Consider the following 20,887-nt stretch of genomic DNA (forward strand, 5'->3'; position numbering starts at 1 on the left):
GTGGGAGGGAGAGAGAGAGAGAGAGAGAGAGAGAGAGAGAGAGAGAGAGAGAGAGAGAGAGAGAGAGAGATCCATTCTATAGGAAATTAGCAGAATATCTATCTCCTCTGCAAAAGAACCCTTAAAGTGCTTGGTGTGAAAGGGGCATACTTTCAGAGTCAGAACAAGGTTAAAATTCTAGCCGTATTTCTTTAGAGCACTGTTATCTTTAAGAAAATGGCTTAACTTTTCCTGTTCCATAGTCTATGAAATGGAGATTACCACACCCAATACATGTTTTCTGTGAGAATAAAGCCTGTTATATAATGCCAAAGACAGTAATATTTGGAAAGCGAGAGCTAGAATGAGTAGCTATTATTTGAGGTGTGTTCCCTGTGAGCACCGTGACAGGCAGAGAAGTGAACTGTAAAGAGGTGAGAATGAAAACTGGTCCAGCTTGACTTTGTCAGGCTGAATTAAACGTTGAGAGTCTGACGTCAGGCAGTTGATTGCCAGCATATTTAAAAACAGTACAGTCTGGGGGAAAGTTTCCTGGTGTACTACAACCCTTGGTGCACAGAGAAGAATAATCACATTGAAATTCAATTCAAAGTGCATGTCACTTCTTCCAAGAGAGGCCTACAGCAGGATCTGGCATGGTTTTAGTCACACAGATAACATAGAGATCATTTAGGCTATTAGCTGTCTCTGGTCCTGGTTGAGGGAGCTTGGGGTAGCCTCTGTCTAAACAGATAAAGTAAGGATCATTTGAACTAATAGGCACCTCTGGTAGTGAGAGCAGGAATATGGTCTGGCCCTACAGATAACACAGATCACAAGGCTATTAATCACCTCCAGTTCCCAGCTTTCTGGGTGGAAAAACAGGTTTTGCATCCTTTCCTTTGAAAGGACAATCTGTATTAGCATTCGTGTTTTCCCTGGCGATCTGTGGGTGCAAGGACCTTCATGTTCCCAGCAGATGACCAAGCCAAGAGTATCCCGAGTGGCTATGCTTTAATCACTATTGTAGAAAGTGCTACCATCTTGGTTACCACACACTCCTTAACACTATACCTTCCCAACCCACAATCATCTAAATTTTGTTTGACTGGTTGTTTTGTCTGCATGAATATGTGTATACCATGTGTGTGCTTGGTGCTTGAGGAGGTCAGAACGGAGCCTTAGTTCCCACTGGATTGGAGTTAGGTTCCATTCTGAGCTGGCACGTGGGTACTGGGAACTGAACTTGGGTCATCTAGAAGAGCAACAGATCCTCTTAACAGATGAGCCATCTCTCTAGAGCCAAGAGAGTCTTTTCTTAACTGCAGGATTTCCCAAACCCCTTAATAATTCCCATAGGGAATATGATGTGCTATCACCAGCAGCCCTCAACCTTGCTGTCTGTCTCCACATCCTGTACAGAGGAATTAGTGTCTCTTCACAGTGTCTCATTACCCTCAGCTATCTGCAACGCCAGGGCCTTCGGATTTTCTGAAGTTTATGGTTCCAAGAACTCCTGGGCTTCTGGGAATCTGTGTAGAGAAGGCGGGGTGAGAGTGGCTGTGACTGCTCAGGAGAAAGTAACTACTTGTCCCCCCACTGCTGAAGCCTATTTTAAGAGAGATGGGGTATCACTGTAGAAAACAAGGAAGCACCAGAATATATGTGTGCTCAGGAAGAAACAAATATATACACATTTAGATTTCTGGGTCTCACCATCTATCTAAGTAGTTCCTTCCTTGCCTTGGGGGATGGGAAGTCTAGGTCAAACCTTTCTTTTGTGAGATGGTACTCAGAAAAGTTTCAGCATCCTCAGAGAACACTTCTCTCTCTCCTTCCTCTCTAGTGATCACCAACTCAACTTTGTCTACTAGGACCATTTCTCTGGGCAATCTACAAGAACCTGAATCAGCCAAGTAGACTCAGTGTTAGCATTCTGTCCAAGCTCTACCCTACATGAGTGTTTCCCATGAGTTACTCTCTGTCCAGTACCTTTTGAAAATCTCCTAGCCTATAGGGGTTGCATGACAGAAAACAGTAACTTGTTCAGCACAAAATCTCACCCAAGTACCTTGAGCTAAGGTCCAAGAATGCCAGCCACTTCCACTTCCCAGAGTAGTTGCTGTTTTTTAATGAAAGAGAACAAGTTTGATTTTTCCTTCTATGCTTCCCATGGTCATCAAAGTTCCAGAGTAATGCCATCAAACTTGGAGGAAACCATTCCTCATGTAACAGGTAGATAGTGCTGCCCTTACTCTGTATAAGACTGGAGCTAAGTGGTTGTGCAAAAGACCTAAGAATCTAGCTTATCAGCAGTCAGCTCTGGAATTGGCAAAAGGGTGAGTTAGAACCTGAAGATTCTGGCTTCTGGCTGAGCACACTCGGCCTCCCTACACCGATAAGGAGCTATCGTGTGCGTGGTCTGTGTGCAGAGGCCAGCCTTCATGTTGAACAGTACATCTCAATGGATGTAAGAAAAATGATGTTGAAATTTGTCTGTTCATTGACTAAGTGCCTACCGTGTTCTAGTCTTTAATTCTAAGTACTTTGATGTTGGGATTTAGTAAACAAGAAAAGATCACTGCTCATACAGTACATCCTTTCTTAAGATCTAAAAAAGTTTAATAATAAAAAAATTGAAGAAAATGAATAGAATATCTTTACCTTTGTTTTAACCCAGTATTTCCTGTAAATTATTAATCTAGAGATTATGCCCTGTATAAATCCAGTATTGAATACTTTAGACAGTTCTGACTTAAAACATGGGGAATTCCTGTGAACTCAGGGCCCACCTGAGTGTCTGCATGCTACACCATGACAACTGAAGAGATGCTTCATGCTGAGGAAGCCTACCTTCTGGGACACACTCTCACCTTTAAAGTCAAAAGAGGTCATTTTTATTTGATCACTCCAAGTAATGAGACAAATTGCTTTGCACTAACCAGAGTCTCTTAAAATGCGTCTATAAACTGGGATCTCAAGTGACAGCATGCTGAATTATGAGGACATAGGGTCTGGAGGCAAATAGATCCTGTCTCTGTGACAGCTCTGACTTATTGCTCATGTTACCTTATATGAGCTACAGCTCTTGTGGGAGATGGTGAGATGGCTCAGCAGGTAAAGGTACTTGCCATCAAGTCTGGTTACCTGAGTTCAATCCTAGGACTCATATGGCAGAAGGAGAGAACCTCTGACCTCCATGTGTGTGATATATCACACTCATACCCACATACATTTACAATAAATATAAATGAGTTGAATTTTAAATACTGAATCTCCTAAATTAATCCACACAAAATATTTAGTATAGGAAGTTTTTGTTTGAGCAGAGAATCACAATTTGAAGTTACTTTGTCTCTTGGTGGCCATGCCTGGGCTGTGATAGTATCAATATTTGGCTGTAGAGTGAGCATTACAAAAGACTGAGTGGCTGAGCCTGAAAGTGAGGTAGATAATTTTTAGGTTGGGTTTTGTTTTTTGAGCAAGAGACCTGTAGTTCAGCTGGCCTTGAACTCTGAATCCCCTGTTTCCATCTCCCCACCATAACCCAAAGCTAGGATTATTGGTATAGTATAGTATGAGTTGCCACACATAGGTGGTCAAGATAGTTTTACACATCAGAAACTTTCCAAGAAGGTTTTTGCAAGAGACAATGTACACATCCTGTGGGTGCACAGGTGAGACGGCAAGGTTAGGAGTGGTGAGCTCCAGGTCACTAACCTGGCATCAGGCTGTGCAGAGGGAGGCTGGGCTGATAGGCTGATGAGGTAGCAGAGGGTGGCATGTGCGGAGGAAGGCTGTGAGCAGGATTGTCCAGCAAGGATGAGAGAGGAAGGAATATAATATTTGCTCAAAGCATGGGAGCTGGCGATAGAAAATTGTGTCCCTGGGATACTTGTACGGTGTTACCTTGTGAATATATAAAATCCCCGAGTAATCCTGCCTTTAGAAAACTTGTGGAAAAGCCCAAATATGTTTCAAGATTTGCAGCCTTGGTTTGTGCTTTCTTTGGGTGTGATGTCACAAGGCCATTAGATTTATTGTGGTTACTCTGATTATATCTTCTTTTTAAAACTGTTTTATTCTCATTTCCAACATTGCCGCTTATCACTAGATTCATCACTGTGACAGTGATTTGTATCTCAAGATATATTGTTGTTTCAAATACATCATCTTAATTATTTATATATTTTGTTTCATCCCTCTGGTCTATTATATATTACACAAGTTGTTACTACAGAAGATTTACTGTTATTTCATTTCCTCTGTAGAGTACTTTATTTTGAAACCATGTTTTCAAGTTGGATGCTTCTGAGAAAAGGTCCTGTATGTGGCTAATTCCACTGTACATAAAGTATCAGTACCAAAAATTGTCCCTGGCAGCTGGCTTTAGTGTGACTCAATTTCCAGTAAAAATAGATATTTTATAAACTATTCAAAGAATTGAACTTTGGGGCCACAGTGGCTAGATTCTGGAATACATGTTAGACTTTTAAAAATATGAGGTTAGGGGAACAAAGTGGTAGTCCCCAATTTCTGCTACAGTAGGTTTTTGGTGGTTTAGTCCAGGATACAGGTAAGTATAAAGTGAATCCCTCACTCACCTATCTGACTTTTAGGATTAAACAGATGTGACCATGTGGTTATGATAGAATTTATAGGGAAAACAAAACAGAAATTTTTACCAGGAATAAGTTTAGAACCATCTACCTTTGTACCAGTGAAAGGCAAAGACAGTGAAACCTTAAAGATTTTTCTTCATTTTTTTTTGAGATAAGGTCTCATTACTCACTGTTAAGCCTTGGCTGGCTTGAAACTCACTGTCTCATCTAGACTGGCTTTGAACTCATGATCCTTCTATCTCATCTTCTCCAGTCCTGGAATTATAAATGCTCTTCACCACACTGAGTGATTCTGTGGTAGAGCCATTTGTGGTGATACACCCAAAGATCTCTGCAAGAGAGAAAGAGTTGAAATCTGAAAACTATGGAATTCCTTCTATAACTGATGGCTGCCCAGAATTCCAACTTGGCCATAGGTGGAAGTCTAGTAGTGTGGTGTCATCAGGAAGACTGATGGGCCTTATCTTAACAAGGACCACTTAGACATTTTATAACAGGAGGCAGATATGGGTCTGGTAGCATAGCATATGATATCTACTACAGCAGTATTAGAATATAAAGATGTCCAGGAGGGTCTGCTATGAGAAAAGACATGTAAAAGATGGAGAGCGTGGGTAGTTTGGATCTCATAGCAGTGTTTCCAGAAGAGGTTCCAAGGATGCTAATCATACCGAATGATCAACTAGATGTTGGATAAAGTATGGGCAATGCTGGCATAAGATAATGAAAATGGGCTCTTTACCAAAAGCCCTTCAGAGCCTGTAGTAATGTACCAGTGTGCCTGAAGTATCTCCAGGAAGAGATTGTGTAACATGAATGTTTTAACCTTTCCCAAATGTGTTTAACCACAAAGCTGGATGTTCTCCCATGGATAGAGATATAGTACTTGGTAAGCATACGCAAGGTCCTGGGTTTGAGTTCCAGTACTACAGAAAAACTTGTAATTACAGCACTGGAAAGAAGTAGAAGTTCAAGATCATTCTCAAGAAAATAGTGAATGGCTCAGTTTTTTTAAAAAAATGGGTAGTGAATGAATGAATGAGTTTTGGAAGATAGCTAAGCTAAGAATTAGAATAAGAAGGTATCAAAGTAAAGTGAAGTGTTTGTTAGCTCTATTAAAGGAACTATTTGAACCTATACATCCCTGCCTTCGGTACTTCTTACTCTTGTACCCATCACTTCCTGCCCTGCATCCCTCTGTCACCTTCTTGCTACCAGTTGTAACATGAAATAAGATTATGTACATGAATGTGTCCCCTTATAACCCATTCCTTTCTTAGCTTTATAGGTGATTCTGTTTTTGCAAACTCTCAAATTATCCTCAGTGAAATAGAAGTCTTTGCAGGTGTGGGGATGGTAGAATACACTATGATGCTTTGAAATTGTGCACAAATGTGCACATACATGTGCTGTCTTCTTCTGTCTTCAAATTCACCCGCTGTGCACACACTCAACCTTATTTATCTTAACTCTGATGGCTCATCAAAGAAGATAAAGAAGTAGATGATCTATAAAATTTTATAGTGAGCTTGTTGGGTAGTGATGTGTCAAATTAATGTTGCTTCTGATGGAAAATAAGTCCCCACTTCCACCTCCCAGGGGTGTGTGAGGACAGATGTGAGAAAAGTCTCCATCACAAGTTTGACAGTGTAGAGCTACTTGCTAAGCTGAGAAATCTGTAAAGTTTTGACTGGTTCTCCAGTAAATATCTACTGTCAGGGATCCCAGCCTTGGTATAACCATACATTTTTGTTTTTTGTTTTCTGTTTTTGTTTTTCCCAGAACGCCAACCAGGTACCTCTATGGCCAATTCCAATCCTGTTCCTTCAAGTTCAGCTGGAATCAGCAAGGAACTGATTGATCTCCAGCCTCTCATTCAGTTCCCAGAGGAAGTAGCCAGCATCTTAACAGAACAGGAACAGAACATTTACCGCAGGGTCCTGCCCGTGGACTACCTCTGTTTCTTAACCCGGGACTTGAGTTCCCCTGAATGCCAGAGATCACTGCCCTGTCTCAAAGCATCCATCTCAGAATCAATCTTCACGTCTCAAAGTGGAGAGCACAATGCCCTTGAAGACCTCGTGATGAGATTTAACGAGGTAAGGAACAATTTGGATGTTTTTGTATTTGAGCCAACAGGTATTATTCTTAAGTGTATTTCTTGTCTGGGTTTGTATGTCTTTGATATCTCTTCTATCTATCTGTCTTTGCTTCTTCTGTGATGACCAACTTCCTTACCAGGCCCTGAGATGCCACCACACTGGCTTCTTCCTCCTCCTCACTCCACCCTAGTTGCCGGCAAGTCTGACAGAGTCAACAAATGTGTCAGTTCCTAGACTTCCCCATCCATCCATTTGTGACAGTGTTTTTAAGACCTGTGTCTTTGTTGTGAGCTTTGACAGCATAACGCCTAGCCATATCTATCTACATATCTCCCTTCTGTCCATCAGCACTGCTCAGAAATGTAAAAGGCCAACATGCCTGGAGCTTCTCATCTAAGGAAGCATGGAGGTAGTTCCTAGGGAGGTATGAATCATTCCACTCCTCTTTCTGCATCCTACCAACATCTTCAAGCCCAGAAAGTCACCTTAACACTCTGAGAAATGCCAGAAGCCAGGTCTAAAGAGCACAGTGAGCATAGAGTTTGGAATTACTGAAGGTGGAGCTTCTATTTGGAATCCAGGGACAGAGTTGGGGATGTGAACCTAATGGCTACCATCTCTATGGCTTAGGTCAAGGAGGAAGTGACAAGAAGGAGATGCAGGTTCTGGTCTTAAAAGACCCTTCTCACTCTATAATGTGCCCCACACCTATCATTTTCTTTTTCTTGTTCTACTCATTGTAGTTTTAATTTCTTTTGCTTTGATTCTCAAGTTACTAATTTTTAATATAGATATTATTATAGACTCTTGGTTGGTTGAATTTTACAAGTTGCATGATTTCTTTTTTGCCTCACTAATAAGCTCCATCTAATGCTAAGAAGATTCTCATTGTGGGTCATGTATATCTATGGTTGACAGAGGGTCAATCAGCCTTGGTTACATGTATCTTTCCTTACTCTTGGCCTCAGTCTGCAGCCTCCGTAGCTTTCCAGCAAAGACCCTGGCAATGGTGGTGAATATCATCCACCGGTATGTACCCCAAGGGATGAAGTCTTAGAGGCTGATCACAACTGGCTTCATGTGTAGATGTGTCCCCAAACACCATTCCTCAGGAAGAAGCCTGTGTCCACAGGCCTGGCAGGCTAATGATCACCGTTTTACAATCACACATGTCTTCACGGTAAGGAACCTTGAGGAACAGCTTTCTCATCCTCAATAGGTAAACCAAGGTGCAAGGACAGTCACTGGCTCAGGTCACACAGGAGATGGGTGGCTGTTGTGAGATCTCACAATAGAGCCAAACCCATATATTCTGGCCTTTTACCTCTACAGTGTCCTGCATGTCACCTACATTGAGGGTGATACTTGCTATAACTGCAGATTTCCATCCTACCCCAAACTAAGATATAACTACAGGGAATCCAGTGGAGAGCTTGCAAACCACACTGACCCAGAGTTGAGTTTTGGTTTTGTGTTTTTTAATAAATCTCCTGGAGGTCTTGATTTTTCTTACTGATAAAAACAAATGGGAAAATGAAAGTTCCCATAAACGGAGTGACTTTACCATTTTGTGACTTATTTGAAATTTCCAGCTCTCTTCATACTCACCTCTTTAAGACCCTATTCTTGTCTTTTAAAAAAAAAAATTAGACCTTAACATACAAGTGAATTGCCAGAAGTTTTAAAAATCTAATTTTAAACCAAACTTGGACTTTTTCCATCACCGCCACAGCCTTGGGAGTCGATGATGAACCAGCGATTCCCTGACGCAGAGCAGAGCTAGAGACAGGGCACCCACAGCCGGGGTGAGGTATGCTTTGGGCTATCTCTGAAAATAGTTTAGCTGCAACTTCAGAATGTAAACAAGATTTCTGGGAAAACACTTAAACTACTTATGAGAAGAGAGTGTTTTCAAGTATTCTCAAGCATCTATTTTCATACAAATCATGGGCAAAGTGATTAAAACTTCAGTCTGTACAGTCATCAAAGGCAAATTCCAAGGAATTTCCACCAACCAGCTCATAAATAGCAAATTCTGATCACGTTATACTAAAAGGTGGAAAGGCTGGGTAACATTCAAAGAGAACGATACAAGAATGACTTTGACTTACAGTGGATTGCCTCCAGGTTAGTGTGGCTTTCTACAAAGAAATGAAAGGATGCTGAGAGGGATGGGGAGGCGACAGATGGATTCTGGAGGCCACTGGCCTGTCAGCTTTGCTGAACTGATGAGTTCTAGATTCAATGAGATAGCCCAACTCAAAAAATAAGGTAGAGGGAAATTGAAGAAAACACTGGACACTGACCTCTCCTTCCCCCCCACCCATGAACACACATATATACATACATATATCTGCATACACATATGGGTTTACACATGGCCACATACATACAGCACACAAAAAGGGAAGGAAAGTCCACCTATTTGCTAAAGTACGTGATGTAATCTTCTCCGAGACTTACTGCCTCCATCTGCTAACCTAGGCCTAGTCCTGGAAGCTTCTAGCCCCTGTACAGTCCAATCTAGGCCTAGAATGTTTTCAGCTTCTGAGACTTCCTACTCAGTAAGATCACCCTTTATAGTTCTTTCTGAACTCTGATGGCTAGTTCAACTCAACTGCCAGGCTCAAAAGTCTCTCCCAGCTGACTGATTCAAACTGGCTTCTCTCAGCATCTGACTGATTTGCTCTGCTTGGCCCTGTACTAACTTTAGCAATATGTTCTAGTTCTCTGGCTCTTTCACATTCTGTGTCTCATTGTGTCTTCTCTGTTTCTAGCTTGTTCTCTCTTCAACCTGTCTCTGTACAAGTGTCCCAGTAAAACTGTCTCCTCCTCCCTCCCTCTGAACTGCTCCCTCGTATATTGCCTCTCTTTCCTCTCTGTCCTCATACAAGTTAGACATATCCTATTCTGTCAAATCTTTCTCTGATTTGTCACTTTGTCTGCCTCTCAAACATTATTTTAAATGGGTGCTTCCTTCTACAAACCAATTTACCTTTGCTGTTTGGGATTAAAGGTGTGTACTAAGGATGTGTCTGTATTCCAGTCAGAGTAGTCATGTTGCTAGATTAAAGTACCTCTATACCTATTTAAGTAGGTGCTTCAAACTAGATATTTTCACATTTTTTTAAACTCTACTCCTTTTACAGCTGTCATGATCCCTGCCTAGCAGAGAAAGAAAGTGAAACTTAGACAGCAAAATGAATAATGATGGTATTCTTGTTTATAGAATTGGTGTAAGAGTTAGAGGATTGAGGCAGTTGGGGATCCCCATGAGAACACAGCAACCATCAACATTGCGTGTAGAACCACTGATGCATTCCAAAGTTATTAGGCAAAAGGAAATGTGATGAAAGATGGGGAGATTTGCATAGTCTGCAAGCAACTTTCTACAAGACCCTGGCTAATCACAGAATAGAACAGTGGAGAAACCCAGCCACAGATACCGTCTCAAGGTTCCCTGACCAGTAATGATGCAGGTCCTCTCGTACCTTACGCAACCTGCTTTGAAGAGGTGCAGTGTCACCTCTGTGTATTCTTGTTCCAGAGGCGAACCAGAATCTAGTAATGGGAAAATGTCAGACACGCTGGGGTTGAGGGACAGGCAATGCTTTAGAACATGTCAAGGTCGTGAAAGGTAAACAATCTGAAGGTCTGAGCATCGGAGAAGAGACTTGACTAGTATACAGAGAGTCAAATTCTAGTGAGTAATGGACTGGGGTGGAGGAGGAAAGTGATGGGAAAAGAGTAAAACCCTAATAAGGTATTCAGTCATATAAGTTACTGTGTTGATGTTTATGTCCTGGTTTTCATGCTTGCACTGTGATTATGAACAATATTAGCATCCTGGAAAAGAGGGAGAAGAATATGTGGAAATTATGTACTATTTCTACAGCATTTGTGTACATTTAATAGTATTTCAAAATAAGTTTTAAAATATCACAATGAGTCCAGAAAGCCTGAGTCACTTGCCCAAGGTCACACAGTAGCTAAATGGATATCAGACACAGGGTTTGTCTTCTGTCTGTCTTTTCTTATTGCCTTTCTACTTGTTAAATTATGAAGCCAACCTTCTGGTAAATCTGGAAGTGCTGATTCAGAATTTAATTAGCCTTGAGCTTTTCCCATGCTTTTCCCTAAATCTCTTGTGCACTTATCCTTTTTTATTATCTCTACTTGTATTTTTTATCTAATTTTCAAATTGCTCCTGCCACCAGTCCCCTCTTCATTCATTCATCTATGCAAGACATTCCTACTGCATGCCTGCTGTGCTTTTGCCTCCTCTCCTTTCCTCCCAATGATAGAGGTCAGGCATATACAGGCCAATTTTAAAATAAGAAATTAGCAATATTTCACCATGGAACTTAACACCATTAACCAAAATAGCATTATGTCAAAATTTAAAACACTTACATTCGAGAGAAAAAAAAAAAACAAATTCCTTAGTACATCACAGGACCTTAAAGAGACAAAAGGGAACATCAGCCATCACACAGTATTAGTCCCCAGGGAGAGGCAGATGCGTTTATTGGTACAGTCAGTCATCCCGGCTCATTTATTCAGCACGTCTCAGGAGCAAGCTAGTTGATGGATATGCTCTAAGGAAAGTAAATAAGAGTCTGCAGCTGCCAGAAGCTACCACGGGCAGACACAAATAACTACCAAAAAAGGCAGCGAGTGCATGCAGCGTGGAGTGCCGCAGACAGTGCGGGTGGTGGTGCTGAGGTGGGAGACTGCAGCCCCTTCTGCTGAGCTCTGGAGTCTAGGGCTGGTCCTTGAACAGTAGACATTACGGGAGAGAAACTGTGAAGTAGGAGGGATATTCGAAGGGAAGACAATCCACTGAACATTTTCCGTCCTGAGCAAGACTTCCTGGTGTAGCGAGGTTGCTCTTGAGTGGCAACAGAACATAGGAGCTAGATGTTGCCCACATCCCAGCCACTCCGTACATACTGACTTATCTTTCATGAGGGGAAAGGAAAGAAAATTCCTGCTGTGACGCTGCATAACGTTTGTTCTGAAGAAAGTATGGCTAAAACGCAGCTCTGAGAACAACCACGAAACAGCTGGAAAGGTTTTGCCACTTGAGGGAGGTCTGGAGATAAATTACTTCCAGCGTTTCTTGCCCTTTTCCCAACTCTGTAAGACTAAGGTGCGCGGCCCTGCTTTCTCCTTGAAAATACCCGGAAGACCACGGGACGGGAAGGTTCTTAAGCAGTTAGGCGTCAGACCTATACTGGACTCAGCCCTGCATACTTGGTCTGAGAGACAGATCTTTCTGAGCCTTCTTAGACTGGACCTGTCCCTCAGGCCAGAATCTTGACCTTAAGCTCCCAGGAGCCCATGTTCCCTCTCTCCCTTTGGATTTGCTTCTTGCCCACACACGAAGCCACTTTCTTGGAGAGTCTCAAGTCATTTTCTTTTCACCCTCTTTTTCTTTCTTCACCCAGCCTCTGCCTCTAGCCCACATTCTCTTTGATCTTACTTTGTTTTTATCCTCCTTACAATAAATTGCCAAGCCATTTTCCTTTTCTAGAAGAGACAGAGACACACTTCCCCCGTGTCTTCTTCACCACAGAGACCATAAGTAGCTGAGAAGCGTGGAGGAGAGACTGAACCCCCACACACACACACTTTTCCCTTTCCCCCCTTCTCAGCACACTCATGCTGTTACACCGGGTAAGGGGGAGTCACATTCAGCTCCGGGGGCCATTAGCAGGGCGGTGTTTGCTTATTGGTTAGTTCTGGGCAAGGCCACTTGTCTGGTGTGAAGGCAGGTCCTAAGTCCTGCATTGAAACCCCCGTTAGCACAGAGGCCTCTGGAGTCTAGCTGTCTTTGTCCATGTGTGGCTAACTGTCACTCTCCAACCTGCTTCTCTCAGCTCCACGAACCTGGTGGCCCAGAGTAACACTCTGGTCTCTCTTATTCCTTCCACTTGGTAGACATCAATCCAGCAATTCAAAGGCTACTAGTCAAAAAAAAAAAAAAAAGCACACTTATTTCTAGGAAGAAGAAAAGTGAGAAAAATAAGCCATGTTTCTAGAGAAAAGCAGTTCAGGCTGAGAGCTTGTTCCACAGACACAGCTCCCCCATTCCTCCCGTACTTCCCAAGTGACAGCCATCACTGCAGCAGATCCTGACTCCCCCTGAGGACAGACTATTCCTCCAGAAAGCAGAATACAGAGTACAGGGTGGTGGTGAGGTACAGTCCTGCACTTGAAACGTTTGGGGAAAATAGTTCTGAACTTATATAGCCAACTGTGTTGAGAAATGTTTCCTACCAAAGTTTTTCCCCATTTTGTAAAAGCAGACAGCTGGGTAATCCTTCTGTTCAGAGCTGCTGTATAAACTGTTTTCCTCAAATGAATACACATGTAGGCTGGTAAAGACACTTGAGGAAATACATTTCCACTCACTGGAAAATCTTCTCATGAAAAACTATGTGTCCCAGAGGCATGAGTCTCCCCAGAAGTATCCTTTTTCCCTAAGAGCAGTGTTGACTGGGTATGCTAGAACACACCTGTAATCCCAGCTACTCAAGAGGTTGAAAAACACTTGAGCCGAGTTAGAGGATGGTCCCAGTAGCATACAAAGACGCCATCTAAAAACAAACAAAATTCAGCACAGAGGTCCAGCCTGCTATGCAGCATTCTTATGCAAGCTTATCTGTTGGTGCTTACGTATACCGAAGCTGGCTGATAGCAAATCTCCTCACTCACTGTAGCCTTTAGTTGTGGCTAGGGGTGAAGCATTGTCACTTGAGGGCAACTTTGGAGTCTGGCTGCCTGGATTCAATTAACCTTGCCCTGTTATCTCACTTGGAACAAATTACCTAATCCCTCACCTTTTCAATCTTAAGAGATTAAATTTCAGGCCTTACGAATGCAAGGCAGACACTCTTCGAATATGCTAGCTAGCTTTGTGTTGTTGCGACCAAATACATGAGAAACATAATTCAAGGCAATAGGTTTTTATTTTGTGTCATGGTTTCAAAGGGTTCGGGCCCCGGTCATCTGGCTTTATTTCCAGCCCAGAGTAAGATGGCCCATCGTAACCATGGGAACATGTTCACCTCATGGCAGTCAGGAAGCAGAGGAAATGCCTACACATCTACTTTTAGCTTTTCTTTCCTGTCTAGGACATCCATAGCAGGCCTTCATTTCAGGAAACCTCCTCACTGACACACTTACAGAAGTAGACCATACCTTAGCAATCTAGGTACATCTCAATTCAATCAAGATGAAACATCCCAGGCGATAATAGTATCTGGTTCAGAGAGATAGTGTAGGAAAAAAACTAAGCAGGGAGTGGAGGCATCGTAGTTGTTCAGTGTTAGAAGAAAAAAACAATTAAAAAACACTAAAATAACTATTTTTTCAAAATAACTATCAATAAGATATTTCATTATAATTTTATTATATTTTTTAACCAGCTACTTAACAGGTGAGAAATGTAGGCTTGGTCTGGCTAAGTAAAAAATCTAAGGGCTAGAATGGGAACTCAGGTGTCCTGACTTCCTGTTCTTGGTATAATGGTTCTTTTTTTTTAATTGGATATTTTATTTACGTTTCAGATGTTATCCCCTTACCCCATCCCCTCCACTCCCAGGAACTCCCTATCCCATCCCCCTTCCTCCTGCTTCTATGAGGATGTGCCCCCACCTACCTCCCCACTCCCATCTCCCCACCCTCACACTCGGCGGTGTCCAGCTTTCATGGGACCAAGGATCTCCTCTCCCAACTATGCCAGACAAGGCCATCCTCCCCTACATATACAGCTGGAGCCATGGATCCCTCCCTAAGTTCTCCCAGGCTGGTGGTTTAGACCCTGGGAGCTCTGGTTGGTTGGTATTGTTGCTCTCCCCATGGGGCCTCAAACCCCTTCAGCTGCTTCAGTCTTCTAACTACTCCATTGGGAACCCCTTGATCAGTTCAAATGGTTAGCTGTGAGCATCTGACTCTGAATATGTCAGACTCTTGCAGACCTCTAAGGAGACAGCTATATCAGGCTTCTGTCACCATGCACTTCCTGGCATCCACATCAGCGTCTACCTTTGGTGACTGCACATGGGATGGATACCCAGGTGGAATGGTCTCCAGATGGCCCATCCTTCAGTTTCTGTCCCATACTTTGTCTCCATATTTGCTCCCTTGAGTATTTTGTTACTCTGTCTAAGAAGGACCGAAGCACCCCCACTTGGTCTTCCTTCTTCATGAGCTTCGTGTGTCTGTGAGTTGAATCTTGGGTATTTCAAGCTTCTGGGCTAATATCCAATTGTCAGTGAGTGAATACCATGTGTGTTCTTTTGTGATTGGGTTACCTCACTCAGGATGATATTTTCTAGTGCCGTCTATTTACCTAAGAATTTCTCGAACTCATTGCTTTTAATAGCTGAGTAATACTCCATTGTGTAAATGTACCACATTTTTTGTATCCATTCCTCCGTTGAAAGACATCTGGGTTCTTTCCAGCTTCTGGCTATTATAAAGAAAGCTGCCTTGAACATAGTGGAGCATATGACCTTGTTATATGTTGGAGCATCTTCTGAGTATATGCCCAGGAGTGGTGTAGCTGGGTCCTCAGGTAATGCTATGTCCAATTTTCTGAGGAACCACCAGACTGATTTCCAAAGTGGTTGCACCATCTCAACACTGAAAAGCGTTATGTCTAAATTTGGTTGTCTTCTGCTGAAGGAAACCATTTTCTTCCAGAGGATTGAGAGCATCTCTTTGACTTCAACACTCTTTGATTTCACCAGTCTCCCTTTCTGATCCTGAAAATACAGCACTTCCTTCACACTGGGAGACACACAGAAGGGACCTTCTGAGGACATGCACTCTGATGTTTAACAGATGCATCCAGAAACACTTCAATCCTGGGAATGGTAGAAATAAGAATGGTATTAGTGGAAGTAAAATTAGGCAAGAATTGTGACACATGTAAATGTGTTATAACAATAATCATTACTGTCAGAAATAGTAAAAGTGACTCACAGAAACTGCAGCAGCCTTCGGGACCTGGGTCCCCAGTGATCAAATTACCTTGATGGCCTTGAATATGGTAGAAAAGATCACATAAACTTTAGTCAAAGACTGAGCATTTGAGCCTCTCTTTGACTGTATTACCTGACCCTATTAGGATGTTTCATTCAGCTCTTTGAAAAACCACTGTCTCCGGAATCTTTACTGCTCATGTAAGAGCCAAGGAGGAATGTATTTATACTTTGCCAGGGATCTGCATTTGCCCAAAATATTTAAACAGCCATAAATCCAACTACCATCTCAACACTTCTCGTGGGCATTTTTTTGTACCAGTTTATTCTCAATTGCTGCTTTGGGCACTGAGACACATTATAGTGCATACAGGCAAACCCTCTACCCTGACAGAGCTTATGTTGTAATGATGTCTTAAAAGCACCTGAGATATGTCCACAGCAGAACTATGGCCTCCTCCCTCTCGGTTCACATAGGACCCCGTGTATTCTCCACTCCCCGACATAGCCATCTTCCCCATACCCATCCTAGTTAACAGTGTCTCTCTCTTCCCAGATATTCAGGCCAATAACCTAGGCTTTATCCTTGATTTACTGTTTTCCAGAACCCCTAGTATCAGTGAGTCCTATTTGTTCTTCCTAAAAACTGTATCCCAAGCTAGACAGCTCTTCCCAATTCCTCCACGTTGGAGGTGGCCAGCACTGCATCGTATCCCTTCTGCTTTCATCCTGGCATGTCCTGGAATCTACTCTCAACCCTGTAGCCAGTGTGATAAGCTCATAAATGTAAAGGTCGTGTTCCTTTGCTGAAGGGCTCCCCAATGGCTCAAGATCCCATTTGAGTTTGCTTCCTCCGACCTTTCCACTCTTTACTGTATACTGCCCCACTCTTCCTCTTTCTGACTCTGGTCTGCACACACAGAATTTCATTTTCTTCTGTGAATACGTTGCTCTGTTTTTCTCCACTGTAGTTAGCTGCTGTACTTAGTGTTCTATCTGCCTAGGACCTGGCTCTCTGGCTTATGCCACACTTGTAGACTTCTCATGAGCAAATGTTAGTTCAAGGAAACCATTGACTTGCATTGGCTTTTTTCCCCTTCCCCGATCTCTTTAGACTCAGTTTTTCCCCCTAACTTGTTCATGGCTATATCTCTCTTTCTTTGCATAGAGCCACACATGTAATACATGTTCAATAAACTTTAAGTACTGAATAATTTAATAATTAATGATGCTGCTTTTTGTTATCAATTATTTATTGAAACAGATGTGGTTAAAATATAGAGGAAAACAAAACATATCTTTTTCCCTCTTAGGGATTTACAGTCTAGTTCAAGGGTATATAGGGTATAAAATATTAAATAAACGTGTGCATGGATGAAAAACCAGTGCCAAGCACTAACAATTATGGGAGAGGCGGTGAAGTGCTAGCACTCTGGGTTAGGGGGAAGAGAAGGGTTGTATTGGGAAGTCTGGGCAAGAGCCTGGGTTCCAAATCATTCTCACTGTGGGACTCTGGGCAAGTGTGATAGTTCATCCACATTGTTATGTCTACTGGCTTTGGGATCACCCAGGAGACATACCTCTGGGAATGCAGCTGAGCGCCCTTCCAGAGAGGTATAACTAAAAGGGGAAGGCCCACCCTGAGTGTGAGTGGCACTGTCGATGTGCTAGAGTACCAGATTGAGTCAATAGGGAGAAAGAAAGAATGAGAGCTGAGTGTCAGCATCCCTTTCTCTCTGCCTTGTGACCCCGGATGTTCCCACCTCCTTGTCTTCCACCTTGATGGGCTTTAAACTGTGAGCCAAAATAGTCCTCCTTTGTCCGTTATTTGATCACAGCAATGAGAATAATAACTGATTCAGCAAGTGAGTGACGGAATCTCAGCTCCTGTTTCTCACCTCTAAAATGTGATGGTTTTATTGGCTTTACCATTCACCAAATGCACTTTCTCACAAGCTTTTGCTGAAACCTTTGAGCCCACACTCATCTAACCTGTGTTCCTTTAAGGTAAGACACTCACGGAAAGCCATCCTAAGTCTAAGCCACATTGGTAATGATATAAAAAGCAAATTATTATATAAAAAATGAAGGGAAATTGGTTAATTTACAACTATTTGAGGATATCAAATTTTTAAACTTTTTAAAAAAGAATTATTCATTTATTTTATGTATATGAATACATTGTAGCTGTCTTCAGATATCAGATCCCATTACAGATAGTCATGAACCACCATGTGGTTACTGGGAAATGAACTCAGGACCTCTAGAAGAGCAGTCAGTGCTCTTAACTGCTGAGCCATCTCTCCAGCTCTGAAGATATCTAATTTTTAATGATAATACAAGACTACATTTATTGATACCTAATAATTACTACAATATTTTAGTCAATGAAAAAGATTACACACTTAGTTTGATCCAATTTTGTTAAATATACTGTTTCTGAATGTATACTTAGATATGTATTCACATAGTAAAATATTTGCCAGAATTTTAGCAATTGCTCACTTTTTAAAAACATTTTTCTTTACATTTTGTTTTATGATTATTAGTGTTTGCCTGCATATGTGTTTGAACACCATGTGGCCTCTACAGAGGCCAGAAGATGGTGTTGAATACATGAAACTGGAGTTACAGACAGTTCTGAACCACAGTGTTGTTACCAAGAAACAAGTCCAGGTTCTCTTAATCAATAAATCACGTCTCTCCAGCTTCACAATTGCTTTTTCTTTTTTTTCTTTTTCTTTTCTTTCTTTCTTTCTTTCTTTCTTCCTTCCTTCCTTCCTTCCTTCCTTCCTTCCTCCCTCCCCCCCTCCCTCCCTCTCTCTCTCTCTCTCTCTTTCTTTCTTTCCTTCCCCTTTTTTCCCATTTTTTTTGACTGTTAGTACCGCACATACTATTTATCCCCTTTTTTTCAATCCTAAAATTCTTTTCCTTGTATGTAGTACTATTATATAAGGACATTTTCATACAACTATATATTGTATGTTGAGCATATATCCTGTAATCATCCAGCCTCCCTCCTGTCCCTTTCCTCTTTGTTCTCTCAAACAGTTTGGCTTCTACTTACCTGTCATAAATACATACATTGTTTCATGTATTTACATAAAATCTAGGAACCAGAAATGAGAGAAAACACATGCTATTTGTCTTTCCAAGACCGGTATAATTCACTTACTATGATTATCTTCAGTTGCATCCATTTTCCTGAATAACTATACATATGTTTTGAGGAGTACTAGAGACTGAAACATCATCCATGTGAGACAAGCATTGCGTCATCGGCTCACCACCCAGTGTCTTTATCAGTTTTTCAATGATGATGATGACGGAGAAAGTAATGATGGAGCTGCAGTTGATTCTGTGCCTTATACTGAGTCAACAACAACTAAGCACTTTATGTTTATATATAAACATATATATATGTTTCCCCACATCCCACATTTATTTCAAATCCATGTTGTCAGGCTGACTTTTTGATATTGGATAATCAATTGGTGTGCTCTTCCCTGGGGAAGACCATTTCTCTGGCTCTCAGCATTCCTTAGTTACCCACAGTTCTTTATGTAGGGTTGAAGCCTGAGGCCTCATGGACTTCCCTTTGTACACTTTAGCATGTATATTGGTGTTGTAGCTGCTGAACTCATATTTAAGCACCTTACTGATAAGGCTTTATGGGTGTAACTTCTGACATTACCAGGATACAATCTCAAGCAAACTCCCTAACCCTCTGGCTCGTAAGATCCTCGTTAAGATCCTCAACTCTTACAACCTTTCTACTCCCTTTTCTGCAATGTTTCCTGAGCCTTAGGTACAGGAGTTGTTTTGTAAATGTAGCCCTGATTGACTGGTTGTGGTTTTCTGTTACTGGTCTCTGTTGCAAAAAGACTTTTGTTATTGTTGTTTTATTTTGTTTTTGTTTTTCTTTTTGTTTTGTTTTTTGACAAGTGGTGAGAGTTACACTTATTTGTGAGCATAAGAAAAATGGAGTATAGTTAAGGATTATGCTGGCTTAGTAAAGTGGTGGTTTGTGGATTCTCCTCCAAGATTCACGACTTCAATAACCCTGGATAACTGGGTAGGTTTCCAGTATCAGGCATGATTTCTCCCTTGCTGAGTTCATCTTAAGTAACCAAAGAGCTGTTGGTTACCACCAAGGGTGTGTGCGCCACTTCTGCCTAGTCACTGTTGTGTTCATCGTGTCAGAGCAGGATAGGACTATTGGTTGCTCCCCTCCTTTGGAAGCTTCCATGGCACCATCTGATACTGTGAAACCTGGTCCTGAGGGAGCAGGCTTTTGGGTCAGTTCTAGCTCAGGGGCCTCTGGATCCTGCTTCTGAAGTATATGATGTCTTTATCAATATGGGTTTACCTTCTACCTCTGTGGGGCAACCAAAGGCAATAGCAATAGACTGTAATGATTTGAGAATCTCTTGGATAACCCTGACTTCAAAAGAGGACTTCTCAGGCCTGATGTCGGGGTTTCTGTTAGATGATCTCTGGCTCTTGGAGGGAGCATAATCAGCCTTGATGAGAAAACATCACTTAAACTTTATATGTATATACAGACTTATGAACACTTCATTTTTTTTAAAAAATCACGTTTAGCTTTCAGACAACACTGAAAAGGGGATCACTGCATGTTAGTTATTTTTCTATCAATGTGATAAAATGCCTGAGGAGAACAACTTAAGGCCAGATTTATTTTGACCCAGTTCTATAGGCTTAAACATCTTTGTAGGGAGGTAGAACAGACCAGTTCATACCATGGTGACCAGGATAGAAAAGAGATAAACACAGCCCCCACGGACACATCCTGAAGCTGAGACATGCATGAATGCAGAGTTCAGAATGGCTAGCAGATCACAGGCTGGCACAGAATTTGCTCTCTTTACCTTCAGACCGGAACACTGGAAGTATATCCTGAGCTGACATTTGCAGGAAGATTTCTACAAATTACACCAGAGAACACACACACAAGTACATACACACAGACAGACACACACAGAGAGACATATATATACAGAGATATCCACAGACAGACAGATACACACACACACACACACACACACACACACACCACACTTGTTGTATACACTGTATACAGCAGTTAAAGGAACAGGTTACGTGTGGTGATTTGTCTCTCTGATACCAGTGATTTGGAGGCAAGGGGATCAGGAGTCCAAGGCCATCC

At 41.9% G+C, this 20,887-nt stretch overlaps 1 protein-coding gene across 1 annotated transcript in view; it reads left to right on the forward strand.

The window, feature by feature from the left end:
- Plce1 (phospholipase C epsilon 1) overlaps nucleotides 1-20,887 on the forward strand; it is a 248,841-nt gene that overhangs the window by 113,527 nt on the left and 114,427 nt on the right. The window contains exon 3 of the mRNA XM_028773472.1: nucleotides 6,384-6,700. Coding sequence (XP_028629305.1) covers nucleotides 6,384-6,700 — 317 coding nt within the window. The remainder of the gene's footprint in view (nucleotides 1-6,383; nucleotides 6,701-20,887) is intronic.

Source organism: Grammomys surdaster, unplaced genomic scaffold, assembly GCF_004785775.1.
Source record: "Grammomys surdaster isolate TR1022 unplaced genomic scaffold, NIH_TR_1.0 229, whole genome shotgun sequence".
NCBI classification, from domain to species: Eukaryota; Metazoa; Chordata; class Mammalia; order Rodentia; family Muridae; genus Grammomys; species Grammomys surdaster.